General features: G+C 49.4%; 1 protein-coding gene across 2 annotated transcripts in view; it reads right to left on the bottom strand.

The window, feature by feature from the left end:
• Nucleotides 1–14124, bottom strand: part of LOC147102029 (calcium/calmodulin-dependent protein kinase kinase 1-like) — a 227662-nt gene that overhangs the window by 111496 nt on the left and 102042 nt on the right. For both annotated transcript variants that reach the window (XM_085964177.1, XM_085964176.1), the window contains exon 5: nucleotides 10957–11008. In XM_085964177.1, the coding sequence (XP_085820303.1) occupies nucleotides 10957–11008 (52 nt within the window). The remainder of the gene's footprint in view (nucleotides 1–10956; nucleotides 11009–14124) is intronic.

The raw sequence follows: 14124 nt of genomic DNA, 5'->3' as shown, positions 1-14124 counted from the left end.
ACTCCCATGTGTTCAACAACAACTTCAGTTCATCCACCTTATTTGCAAGACTCCTTGCATTAAAATAAATGCCTTCCAGCCTTGCCATATTCCCTTTTGCCTTCACATATTTGCTCTGTCTTCCCAGCTGACTTGTTTTTTCCTCCGTATTTGGCTGTAAATCACCCCCTACTATAGCTCCACTCTGTATCCCATCCCCCTGCCAAGTTAGTTTAAACCCCCGCAACAGTGCTAGCAAACCTCCCCGCAAGGATATTGGTTCCCCTCTCATTCAGGTGTAAACCGTCCGACTTGTACAAGTCCCACCTTTCCCAGAAGCAGACCCAGTGATCAAGGAAACTGAAGCCCTCCCTCCTGCACCAAATCTTTAGCCACACATTCATCTGTTCTATCTTCCTATTCCTATACTGGTCTGGTTACTGGATGTGAGACTGGATACTGGAGGTGAGTCTGGTTACTGGAGGTGAGTCTAGTTATTGGAGGTGAGACTGGTTACTGGAGGTGAGTCTGGTTACTGGAGGTGAGTCTGGTTACTGGAGTTGAGTCTGGTTACTGGAGGTGAGTCTGGGTACTGGAGGTGAGTCTGGTTACTGGAGGTGAGACTGGTAACTGGAGGTGGGACTGGTTACTGGAGGTGTGACTAGTTACTGGAGGGGAGTCTGTTTACTGGAAGTGAGTCTGGTTACTGGAGGTGTGACTAGTTACTGGAGGTGAGTCTGGTTACTGGAGGTGAGTCTTGTTACTGGGGGTGTGACTGGTTACTGGAGGTGAATCCGGTTACTGGAGGTGTGACTGGTTACTAGAGGTGTGACTGGTTACTAGAGGTGAGTCTGGTTACTGGAGGTAAGTCTGGTTACTGGAGGTGGGTCTGGTTAATGGGGGTTAATCTGATTACTGGAGGTTAGTCTGATTACTGGAATTGAGTCTGGTTACTGGAGGTGAGTCTGGTTACTGGAGGTGAGTCTGGTTACTGGGGGTGAGTCTAGTTACTGGAGGTGTGACTGGTTAATGGAGGTGAGTCTGGTTGCTGGAGGTGAGACTGGTTACTGGAGGTGTGACTGGTTACTGTAGGTGTGACTGGTTACTGGAGGTGAGACTGGTTACTGGAGGTGAGTATGCTTACTGGAGGAGTGACTGGTTACTGGAGGTGATTCTGGTCACTGGTGGTGAGTCTGGTTACTGGAGCTGTGTCTGATTACTGGAGGTGTGACTAGTTACTGGAGATGTGACTAGTTACTTGAGGTGTGACTAGTTACTTGAGGTGTGACTAGTTACTCGAGGTGAGTCTGGTTACTGGAGGTGAGTCTGGTTACTGGAGTTGAGTCTGGTTACTGGCAGTGAGACTGGTTACTGAAGGAGTGACTGGTTACTGGAGGTGAGTCTGGTTACTGGAGGTGAGTCTTGTCACTGGAGGTTTAACTGGTTACTGGAGGCGAGTCTGGTTACTGGAGGAGTGACTGGTTACTGGCGGTGAGTCTGGTTACTGGAGGTGAGTCTGGTTACTGGAGGTGAGTCTGGTTACTGGAAGTGACTCTGGTTACTGGAGGTGTGACTGGTTACTGGAGGTGAGTCTGGTTACTGGAGGTGAGACTGGTTACTGGAGGTGAGTCTGGTTACTGCAGGTGAGTCTGGTTGCTGGAGGTGAGTCTTGTTACTGGAGGTGTGACTGGTTACTGGAGGTGAGTCTGGATACTGGAGGTGAGCTTAGTTACTGGAGGTGAGACTGGTTACTGGAGGTGAGTCTGGTTACTGGAGGTGAGTCTGGTTACTGGAGGTGTGACTGGTTACTGGAGGTGAGTCTCGTTACTGGAGGTGTGACACGTTACTAGAGGTGTGACTGGTTACTGGAGGTGAATCTGGTTAATGGGGGTTAATCTGGTTACTGGAGGTCCATCTGGTTACTGGAAGTGAGTCTGGTTACTGCAGGTGAGTCTGGTTACTGGAGGTGTGACTGGTTACTGAAGGTGAGACTGGTTACTGGAGGTGAGTCTGGTTACTGGAGGTGTGACTGGTTACTGAAGGTGAGACTGGTTACTGGAGGTGAGTCTTGTTACTGGAGGTGTGACTGGTTACTGGAGGTGAGTCTGCTTACTAAAGGTGAGTCTGGTTACTGGAGGTGAGTCTGGTTACTGGAGGTGAGTCTCGTTACTGGAGCTGAGTGTGGTTACTGGAGGTGAGACTGGTTACTGGAGGTGAGTCTAGTTACTGGAGGTGAGTCTGGTTACTGGAGGTGAGTCTGGTTACTGCAGGTGAGTCTGGTTGCTGGAGGTGAGTCTTGTTACTGGAGGTGTGACTGGTTACTGGAGGTGAGTCTGGATACTGGAGGTGAGCTTAGTTACTGGAGGTGAGACTGGTTACTGGAGGTGAGTCTGGTTACTGGAGGTGAGTCTGGTTACTGGAGGTGTGACTGGTTACTGGAGGTGAGTCTCGTTACTGGAGGTGTGACACGTTACTAGAGGTGTGACTGGTTACTGGAGGTGAATCTGGTTAATGGGGGTTAATCTGGTTACTGGAGGTCCATCTGGTTACTGGAAGTGAGTCTGGTTACATCAGGTGAGTCTGGTTACTGGAGGTGTGACTGATTACTGAAGGTGAGACTGGTTACTGGAGGTGAGTCTGGTTACTGGAGGTGTGACTGGTTACTGAAGGTGAGACTGGTTACTGGAGGTGAGTCTTGTTACTGGAGGTGTGACTGGTTACTGGAGGTGAGTCTGGTTACTAAAGGTGAGTCTGGTTACTGGAGGTGAGTCTGGTTACTGGAGGTGAGTCTCGTTACTGGAGCTGAGTGTGGTTACTGGAGGTGAGACTGGTTACTGGAGGTGAGTCTAGTTACTGGAGGTGAGTCTGGTTACTGGAGGTGATTCTGGTTACTGGAGATGAGACTGATTACTAGAGCTGAGTCTGGTTACTGGAGGTGGGTCTGATTGCTGGAGGTGAGGCTGGTTACTGGAGGTGAGTCTGGTTACTGGAGGTGAGTCTGGTTACTGGAGGTGAGACTGGTTATTCGAGGTGTGACTGGTTACTAGAGGTGAGTCTGGTTACTGGAGGTGGGTCTGGTTACTGGAGCTGAGACTGGTTACTGCAGTTGAGTCTGGTTACTGGTGGTGAGTCTGGTTACTGGAGGTGTGACTAACTGCTGGAGATGTGACTAGTTACTGGAGGAATGACTAGTTACTGGAGGAGTGATTGTTACTTGAGGTGTGACTAGTTATTTGAGGTGTGACTGGTTACTGGAGGTGAGTCTGGTTACTGGCGGTGAGTCTGGTTACTGGAGGTGTGTCTGGTTACTGGGGGTGTGACTGGTTACTGGAGGTGAATCTGGTTACTGGAGGTGTGACTGGTTACTAGAGGTGTGACTGGTTCCTAGAGGTGAGTCTGGTTACTGGAGGTGAGTCTGGTTACTGGAGGTTGTTGTGTATGTACCTTTAAGGGAATAACTGGTCTCAGACTGCAGTACCGGCAGTGACCACCCCTGTATAAAAGGCGCTAGCAAGCCTCTGTAATTTCAGTTTCCCGATTGACTCCATTCAGTAAAGACTTGTTTCAATCAACTCCTGCTGTCCGTGTCTCAATTATACACGGACATAATACTGGTGACGAGCAGATACGAACTTACCTACAGTCTGCACCACCTCCTGGCATCCATTCCTGAAGCGAAGTGAGCAGAGGTCGAGGCCAGAAGGAAGAAAGAAGCAGTAGAAACGGGCGTCGAACGTGGGCCTCCGCCCCTGTGTCAGCGGAGTTGAAGATTGCTGGAGAAGCTGTCGAAAGCGGGGCCTGGTTCCTGTCGACGGTGCTTCAGCTAATCGGGCTGGTGGCAGGTAGTACACTGATCCTTCCTGGGCTGCGGCAGTCACGAACTCGAGCGGGTGGCTTGCAACAGGGCCAAGCAGCGTTGTCGGGAAGAGGAGAGAGAGAGGGTGGAGCACACAGGTCGCGGCCGGTGCTACGAAGCCGGGCTGCGTACAGACCCGAGAAGAGGGATGCAAGAGTCCCACAGGGTTGTTCCACGACGGGAAAATAATTTAAAAAAAAAAATTAAACGCGCAGGAAACCGCGAGGAGCTGCAGGTTGCAACGGAAACCGCGGAGAGCAGCGCTAGCAACAGCGGGGAAGAAGGCAAAGCACGGGAGGTGCCATCTTAATCAGCGGGGAAGAAGGCAAAGCGCGGGAGGTGCCATTTTAGATTTTCAAGATGCTGAAGACTGGCTGTATCACTGCCTTTGATAATACAATAGAGAACTGGACCACGTATGTGGAAAGAGTCGAGGTATATTGCGAGGCAAACGAAATAGCCGATGAGAAAAGGGCATCGGTATTGCTAAACTTAATGGGCACTAGAATGTACGGCCTATTGCGGGACCTGATTACTCCAGCCAAACCAAAGGCGAAGAGTTTTAACGAAATTGTTGCTGTCCTACAGGAACACCTAAACCCTGCACCTCTGCTGATAGCAGAAAGATTTAAATTCCACAGGAGAACTCAACATAAAGATGAGAGCAATGCTGAGTACCGTACGGAACTACGCAAGCTATCAAAGCACTGCCAGTTCGGAGCAGGACTGGCAGATACCCTACGGGACAAATTTGTCTGTGGACTCCTGAGTGAAGGAACACAGAAGAAGTTACTCTCAGAGAAAGAGCTGACGCTAGATAAGGCTTTCAGCGTGGCAGTATCGTACGAAGCAGCAGCCAGGGGAGCTGCGGAAATACAACAAAAGCCACGGGAATACGGCACCCACGAAATGACACGGGGATTTGCAAAATGTTATCGCTGCGGCAGAACTAACCATGACCAGAAGGACTGCTGGTCCAAGGACAAAATATGGAGGCAATGCAGAAAGATGGGACACATTGCACGAGTTTGCAGGTCTGGGAAGAAGACCTGCAACAACAAAAAGGCTACTAAGGAACCGTACAAGAAAGTACAAAAGATGACGGACAGTAGTTCCGAAGACCAGATGAGCGATAGTGAATCCGGAAACAAGAGACTAAGCTGTCTCAAACTTCACAATGTAATCACAAAAGAGGATCACCGAACCATTTGGGTCACCCTCACGGTAGCAGGGTCCCAAGTTAAAATGGAATTGGATACAGGATCAGCGCTAACCGTCATGAATCGACAAGACTACGAGCGGCTATTCTCACACATACCCTTGAGAGAGACATCCATCGTCTTGACGACATATACGGGGCAAAAAGTATACCCCAGAGGAAAAATAAGGGTGCCTGTCGAATACAACGGCAAGAAAATATGGAAATTGTATCTCTACATACTGCAAAAGGGTGGAGCACCGTTATTGGGACGTAAATGGATCAGGAAGATAAGCTTAGATCGGCACTCCATTCATGCATTGACGGTGGATGGTAAAAAAGATGAAGACGTCACTCCTGGACGATTGTCAACAATCTTAGCTAACGCCAAAGAGGTATTTCAACAAGAACTGGGCACTCTTAAAGGCATAACCACCTCGATAAAAATAGAAGAGAATGCAATTCCCAAGTTTTTCAAAGCAAGACCGGTACCATATGCAATTCGCCCAGCCGTCAAGGCAGAGCTGGAGAATCTGGAGAAGGCAGGCGTGTTGTCTAAGGTCGACTGGAGTGAGTGGGCAACACCCATCGTTCCTGTCATGAAGAAAACGTTAAGCAATAAGTCTGAGGAGCCAAGGAAGGTTCGCATCTGTGGGGACTTCAAGGTGACAGTGAACCCAGTCCTTCACACAGTACAATATCCTCTTCCAAGGATAGAAGACATCTTCGCCTCACTAGCTGGAGGGAAGCGTTTTACAAAAATTGACCTAGCACAAGCATATTTGCAGATGGTGGTTGAAGAATCCTCTCGGAAGTATCTCACGATAAACACTCACAAAGGTCTTTACCAGTATCATCGATTGGTATTCGGAGTGGCATCGGCTCCAGCGATGTGGCAAAGAACAATGGTGTTAAGCATTACACATCTGCCCCATATCATCCAGCCACTAATGGATTGGCCGAGAGGTTTGTTCAAACATTCAAGAAGGCTATCAAGGCAATGTGTAATGAAGATATACCCCTACAACACAAGGTGGACAACTTCTTGGTTGCCTACCGGAATGCGACACATGCGGTTACCAACCAGACTCCTGCCATGATGTTCTTCAATCGAAGACTACGATGCCGCTTGGATCTGGTTAAGCCGAACATCAGAAGAGATGTGGAGAACAGGCAGTTTCAGAATATGAATGAAAGACCGACCAGGAGTTTTAAGATAGGTCAACCAGTGTTGACCCGGGACTACCGCACTGAGAAATGGCAGCCAGGAACGATTTGTACACGGCAAGGACCTCTCATGTATACCGTGGATGCTGGAGAGAGCATTGTAAGATGCCATGCTGAACAGATTCTAGAGTCACTGGAAAACGTCAACTCCACACCACGATCTGATACACCTGGCAATGAAATCGAGGGACCAATTGCAGCAACTGCAGAATCGGTGATATTGGAAGCAGATGAACCAAATAACGACATTGATCCCGACTCAACCTTGCCAGAAGAACCTGATACCCCAAAGAGGCGTTATCCAGACAGAATCAGGAAGCCTCCTCAAAGGCTGAACTTATAATTGGTTATACTCAACCAATGTATCTAGCAACCGTAATTGTGATTGTAATTAGTTGTCATTTAGTTGTTAAATGAATGTTATGTACTGTTTATCTAAAAGGGGAGGAATTGTTGTGTATGTACCTTTAAGAGAATAACTGGTCTCAGACTGCAGTACCGGCAGTGACCACCCCTGTATAAAAGGCGCTAGCAAGCCTCTGTAGTTTCAGTTTCCCGATTGAATCCATTCAGCAAAGACTTGTTTAAATCAACTCCTGCTGTCCGTGTCTCAATTATACATGGACATAATAGAGGTGAGTCTGGTTAATGGGGGTTAATCTGATTACTGGAGGTTAGTCTGATTACTGGAAGTGAGTCTGGTTACTGGAGGTGAGACTGGTTACTGGAGGTGAGTCTGGTTACTGGAGGTGAGACTGGTTACTGGAGGTGAGACTGGTTACTGGAGGTGTGACTGGTTACTGTAGGAGTGACTGGTTACTGGAGGTGAGACTGGTTACTGGAGGTGAGTCTGGTTACTGGAGGTGAGACTGGTTACTGGAGGTGAGTCTGGGTACTGGAGGTGAGTCTGGTTACTGGAGGTGAGTCTGGTTACTGGAGGTGTGACTGGTTACTGGAGGTGTGACTAGTTACTGAAGGTGAGTCTGGTTACTGGAGGTGAGTCTGGTTACTGGGGGTGTGACTGGTTACTGGAGGGGAGTCTGGTTACTGGAGGTGAGTCTAGTTACTGGAGGTGAGTCTGGTTACTGGAGGTGAGTCTGGTTACTGGAGGTGTGACTGGTTACTAGAGGTGTGACTGGTTACTAGAGGTGAGCCTGGTTACTGGAGGTGGGTCTGGTTACTGGAGTTGAGAATGGTTACTGTAGGTGAGTATGGTTACTGGTGGTGAGTCTGGTTACTGGAGGTGAGTCTGGTTACTGGAGTTGTGTCTGGTTACTGGAGGTGTGTCTGGTTACTGGAGGTGTGACTAGCTACTGGAGATGTGACTAGTTACTGGAGGAATGACTAGTTACTGGAGGAGTGACTAGTTACTTGAGGTGTGACTAGTTACTTGAGTTGTGGCTGGTTACTGGAGGTGAGTCTGGTTACTGGAGGTCTGTCTGGTTACTGGAGGTGTGTCTGGTTACTGGAGGTGAGACTGGTTACTGGAGGAGTGACTGGTTACTGGAGGTGAGTCTGGTTACTGGAGGTGAGTCTTGTGACTGGAGGTGTGACTGGTTACTGTAGGTGAATCTGCTCACTGGAGGAGTGACTGGTTACTGTAGGTGAGTCTGATTACTGGAGTTGAGTCTGGTTACTGGAGGTGTGACTGGTTACTGGAGGTGTGACTAGTTTCTGGAGGTGAGTCTGGTTACTGGAGGTGATTCTGCTTACTGGGGTTGTGACTGGTTACTGGAGGTGAGTCTGGTACTGGAGGTGTGACTGGTTACTAGAGGTGTGACTGGTTACTAGAGGTGAGTCTGGTTACTGGATGTGGGTCTAATTACTGGAGGTGAGACTGGTTACTGGAGGTGAGTCTGGTTACGGGAGGTGAGTCTAGTTACTGGAGGTGAGTCTGGTTACTGGAGGTGAGTCTGGTTACTGGAGGTGAGACTGGTTTCTGGAGGTGAGTCTGGTTACTGGAGGTCAGTCTGTTTACTGGAGGTGAGACTGGTAACTAGAGGTGTGACTGGTTACTGGAGGTGTGACTGGTTACTAGAGGTGAGTCTGGTTACTGGAGGTGAGTCTGGTTACTGGGGGTGTGACTGGATACTGGAGGTGAGTCTGGTTACTGGAGGTGTGACTGGTTACTGGAGGTGTGACTGGTTACTAGAGGTGAGTCTGGTTACTGGAGGTGGGTCTGGTTATTGGAGGTGAGACTGGTTACTGCAGGTGAGTCTGGTTACTGGTGGTGAGTCTGGTTACTGGTGGTGAGTCTGGTTACTGGTGGTGAGTCTGGTTACTGGAGGTGAGTCTGGTTACTGGAGTTGTGTCTGGTTACTGGAGGTGTGTCTGGTTACTGGAGGTGTGACTAGCTACTGGAGATGTGACTAGCTACTGGAGATGTGACTACTGGAGGAATGACTAGTTACTGGAGGAGTGACTAGCTACTTGAGGTGTGAGTAGTTACTTGAGGTGTCACTGGTTATTGGAGGTGATTCTGGTTACTGGAGGTGTGTCTGGTTACTGGAGGTGTGTCTGGTTACTGGAGATGTGTCCTGGAGGTGATTCTGGTTACTGCAGGTGAGACTGGTTACTGGCTGTGAGACTGGTTACTGGAGGAGTGACTGGTTACTGGAGGTGAGTCTGGTTACTGGAGGTGAGTCTTGTTATTGGAGGTGTGACTGGTTACTGGAGGTGAGTGTGGTTACTGGAGGAGTGACTGGTTACTGGAGGTGAGTCTGGTTACTGGAGGTGAGTCTTGTTATTGGAGGTGTGACTGGTTACTGGAGGTGAGTCTGGTTACTGGAGGTGAGTCTGGTTACTGGAGGTGTGACTGGTTACTGGAGGTGAGTCTGGTTACTGGAGGTGAGACTGGTTACTGGAGATGATTCTGGTTACTGGAGGTGAGACTGGTTACTGGAGGTGAGTCTGGTTACTGGAGGTGAGACTGGTTACTAGAGATGATTCTGGTTACTGGAGGTGAGACTGGCTACTGGAGGTGAGTCTGGTTACTGGAGGTGTGGCTGGTTACTGGAGGTGTGACTGGTTACTGGAGGTTAGACTAGTTACTGGAGGTGAGTCTGGTTACTAGAGGTGATTCTGGTTACTGGAGGTGAGTCTGGTTACTGGAGGTAAGACTTGTTACTGGACGTGAGTCTTCTTACTGGAGGTGAGACTAGTTACTGGAGGTGAGTCTGGTTACTGGAGGTGAGTCTAGTTACTGGAGGTGTGAATAGTTACTGGAGGAGTGACTAGTTACTGGAGGTGAGTCTGGTTACTGGAGGAGTGACTGGTTACTGGAGGTGAGTCTGGTTACTGGAGGTGTGACTGGTTACTGGAGGTGTGACTGGTTACTGGAGGTTAGACTAGTTACTGGAGGTGATTCTGGTTACTGGAGGTGATTCTGGTTGCTGGAGGTGAGTCTGGTTACTGGAGGTAAGACTAGTTACTGGACGTGAGTCTTCTTACTGGAGGTGAGACTAGTTACTGGAGGCGAGTCTGGTTACTGGAGGTGAGTCTAGTTACTGGAGGTGTGACTAGTTACTGGAGGAGTGACTAGTTACTGGAGGTGAGTCTTGTTACTGGAGGGGAGACTGGTTACTGGAGGTGAGTCTAGTTACTGGAGGTGTGACTAGCTACTGGAGGAGTGACTGGTTAATGGAGGTGAGTCTGGTTACTGGAGGTGAGACTGGTTACTGGAGGTGTGACTAGTTACTGGAGGAGTGACTGGTTACTGGAGGTGAGTCTGGTTACTGGAGGTGAGTCTGGTTACTGGAGGTGTGACTGGTTACTGGAGGTGAGTCTAGTTACTGGAGGTATGACTAGTTACTGGGGGTGATTCTGGTTACTGGAGGTGTGACTGGTTACTGGAGGTGAGACTAGTTACTGGGGGTGAGTCTGGTTACTGGAGGTGAGACTGGTTACTGGAGGTTAGTCTGGTTACTGGAGGTGATACTAGTTACTGGAGGTGAGTCTGGTTACTGGGGGTGAGTCTGGTTACTGGAGGTGAGGCTGGTTACTGGAGGTTAGTCTGGTTACTGGAGGTGAGACTAGTTACTGGAGGTGAGTCTAGTTACTGGAGATGAGTCTGGTTACTGGAGGTGAGTCTGGTTACTGGAGGAGTGACTGGTTACTGGAGGTGAGTCTTGTTACTGGAGGTGTGTTTGGTTACTAGAGGTGAGTCTGGTTACTGGAGGTGAGTCTGGTTACTGGAGGTGTGACTGGTTACTGGAGATGAGTCTGGTTACTGGAGGTGTGACTGGTTACTGGAGGTGAGTCTGGTTACTGGAGGTGTGACTGGTTACTGGAGGTGATTCTGGTTACTGGAGGTGTGACTGTTTAATGGAGGTGAGTCTGGTTACTGGATGCGAGTCTGGTTACTGGAGGTGTGACTCAGTGGTGTGCGCTCATGTTGTTGGTGTTGGCCACAGTTGTCAGATTGTCAGCAGCACCTCACATTATTCCCGGACCTGTCATAAATGACCAGCTCATCACACTTAGCAGCAGGTGAGAGCAGAAATCCATCTTGTCTCATTGCTTTGTGTAAATAACATGAGAGGCCCATTGATCCTATTGTGTGGCACCGGCCCTCTTGTGTGCTAAGTGCTGCAATCTATAAACCAAATGCCTGGAATAGGCAGCCTTTGTCTGAATAGAATCTAATTTAAATAACCAAGCTGATGGGTTTCTGGGAATGATTGCAGAGCTCACTTACGTGGAAATCCATACTGCTTCATTAGCTTCTTTTTGGAAAGTACTTTCATGGCCTGGAGAGAGAGAACATCCCTGTTAGCACCGTGCACCATGGACTCACATTACCAAATCTAATCTCTTATTGAATATTAGAGTGAAGCTTACAACAAGCAATCAGACTAATGCAATGCATCATTTAAATGCACAAAGCAAACATCGGTACAGAGTTGCATGGGCCATATTTCAATGCTGAAAGGTATCCAGGCCGGAGGATCCACAGGGGGCTGTATGTGCTCGCTCGGGCACTGCTTCCACTAACCACACTCCTGGGTTCAAGGGGCAAGGCCAGGAGACAAGGGCCTTTGGTGTCGGGGGGGAGGGGGAGGAATTTGACGGTCCCTTTCCCCATCATGAGAAGAGGCAGCTTAAGTGGTTGGCCAAGGGGTGGAATTACATCGAGTTTACAGCACAGAGTCAGGCCATTCGGCCTAACAGGCCCAGGCCGGTGTTTATGCTCCACACGAGCCTCCTCCCACCTTACTTTATCTCACTCGATCAGCATTCCCTTCTATTCCTTTCTCCCTCATGTGTTTATGTAGCTTCCCCTTAAATGCATCTATGCTGTTTGTCTCAACCACTCCCTGTGGTAGAGAGTTCCAGATTCTCACCACTCTCTGAGCAAAGAGGTTTCTCCTGGATTCCCTATTGGATTTATTGGTGACGATCTTAATAAAGAGAAAAGTGCTCCAGCCTGTTCAATCTTCCCTGATAGGTATAACCTCTCAGTTCAGAGTTCAGTTCCGGTATCATCCTTATAAATATTTTTTGCACCTTCCCCAGTCCCTCTATATCCTTTTATAATATGGAGATAAGAAGTGTTCACAGTGCTCCAAGTGCGGTCTAACCCAGGGGTTCTCAAGCGGTTACTGGGGTTCGTGAGACGATGTCACAGGGTCCACCAAAACTTATCCCGTTGAGTTTTTTTGATCAACTCTATTCGCTTCCACATTCACCGCTTATAACTATTAAATAAAATAGTGGGAGTTACAACGTCTCTACTGGGGGAGTAAAACCTGCACTGCCAGGTGGGACCTACTTCTGCCGGGGTCTCAGGGAGGTACTGGCGACAGGAGCAGGTGTACCTGTGTTTATATTCGGCCGGGTCTCAACTGAGGGCTGGTGAGCGGGATCTCTGGCCTTCTGAAATCCCCAAGGCCCCTCCCGCCCACCGATGGCCTTGTGCAGATGGGTGGAGGCTCTGGCCCTACAAAGTCATCATGGAATCTCCGACTTGAAGCAAGTTCCCATATCCTCTCCATCACCAAGACTGCCTACTTCCACCGGCATTAACCTGGCCCATCTCCACCCCTGCTCGGTCTCCTGCTGCTGAAACCCTCATCCAGGCCTTGGTTACCTCCAGGCCAATGTCCCCGCTAAGGTGTGCGGCCGCAGCGCCGTGCGTCCACCGTGAGGTACCGCGCAGGCTGTTCACAAGCTGCAAGTGATACCTCGCAGCAAATTTAAAGGGACCGTGCACGAGGACATTGCTCCAGACTCCACTATTCCAACCCTCTCCTGGCCGGCCTCCCACCTCCCACCTTCCACCCTCCACAAGCTCCGGCTCATCCAAAGCCTGAACGGCCTTTTCGGAACATTTTACCCCGCTGAATCACTTTAAAGGCAGTGCTCTCAGTGACTTGTGATCAAAGGCATAACACATGGATATCGTTGCACAGACTTCGAATGAGACATGCTGGTGGGGATTTCAAGCACTTCAATATGCAAACAATTCACACAAAAGAAAAACTATCTCAAGTAAATTCCCGATTAACTCGTTTGCCTGGCTCAAACAGTGAGTAACCTTTTACACAAGCAAAATACTGCGGATGCTGGAAATCTGAAATAAAAACAGAAAATGCTGGCAATACTCGGCAGGTCAGGCAGCACCTGTGGAGAGAGAAACAGAGTTAACGTTTCAGGTCGATGACCCTTCGTCAGAACTGGAAAAATCTGGAGATGGAACAGGTTTTTAAGCAAGTGTCGGGGCAGGGAAAGGGGGGGAGGAAAGAACAAAAGGGAAGGTCTGTGATAGGCTGGAAGGCAGGAGAGATTAAGAGATATTAAGAGATGGTGCAAGGCAAAAGGAGATGGTAACGGGACAAGTTAAGAAACAAAAGATGGCTCTAGATGAAGTGTAAATGGCGATGGCAGAATGAAAGACAGCTGCCATGTGAGAGAGAGAAATAAAATTGAAAAAAAAGATAGGGGCCGAGGTTATGATCTGAAATTGTTGAACTCGATGTTGAGTCCAGAGGGCTGTAAAGTGCCTAATCGGAAGATGAGCTGCTGCTCCTCGAGCTCATGCTGAGCTTCATTGGAACAGTGTAAGAGGCCGAGGACAGAGAGGTCAGAGTGGGAGTGGAGTGGAGAATTAAAGTGACAGGCGATCGGAAGCTCAGGTCAGCCTTACGGACTGAACAGAGACGTTCTGCAAAGCGGTCGCCCAATCTGCGTTTGGTCTCCCCAATGTAGAGGAGACCGCATCGTGAGCAGCGAATACAGTATACTAGATTGCAAGAAGTACAAGTAAGTCGCTGTTTCACCTGGAAGGGGTGTTTGGGGCCCTGGACAGTGGGAAGGGAGGAGGTAAAAGGCCATGTGTTGCATCTCCTGTGCTTGCACGGGAAGGTGCCGGGCGAAGGGGAAGGGGTGCTGGGGGTGATAGAGGAGTGGACCAGGGTGTCGCGGAGGGAGCGTTCCCTTCGGAATGCTGAAAGGGGAGGTGAGGGGAAGATGTATTTGGTGGTGAGTTCACGCTGGACGTGGCGAAAGTGGCGGAGGATGATCTGTTGAATGTGGAGGCTGGTGGTGTGAAAGGTGAGGACAAGGGGAACTCTATCGTGGTTCCGGGAGGGAGGGGAAGGGGTGAGAGCAGAAGTGCGGGAAATAGAACGGACACGGTCAAGGGCTGTGTCAACCACAGGAGAGGGGAATACTCGGTTGAGGAAAAAGGAAGACATGTCGGAAGCACTGGTATGGAAGGTAGCATCGTCAGAGCAGATGCGGCGGAGACGGAGAAACTGGGAGAATGGAATAGAGTCCTTACAGGAAGCGGGGTGGGAGGAAGTGTAGTCCAGATAGCTGTGGGAGTCAGTGGGCTTGTAGTGAATGTTTGTCAGTAGCTTATCCC

Source organism: Somniosus microcephalus, chromosome 22 (genome assembly GCF_052327205.1).
Source record: "Somniosus microcephalus isolate GS21.2 chromosome 22, FLI_Smic_1.0, whole genome shotgun sequence".
Classification (NCBI taxonomy): Eukaryota; Metazoa; Chordata; class Chondrichthyes; order Squaliformes; family Somniosidae; genus Somniosus; species Somniosus microcephalus.
Note: the sequence above shows the minus strand (reverse complement) of the source record. Positions and strands in the feature narration are given on the sequence as shown.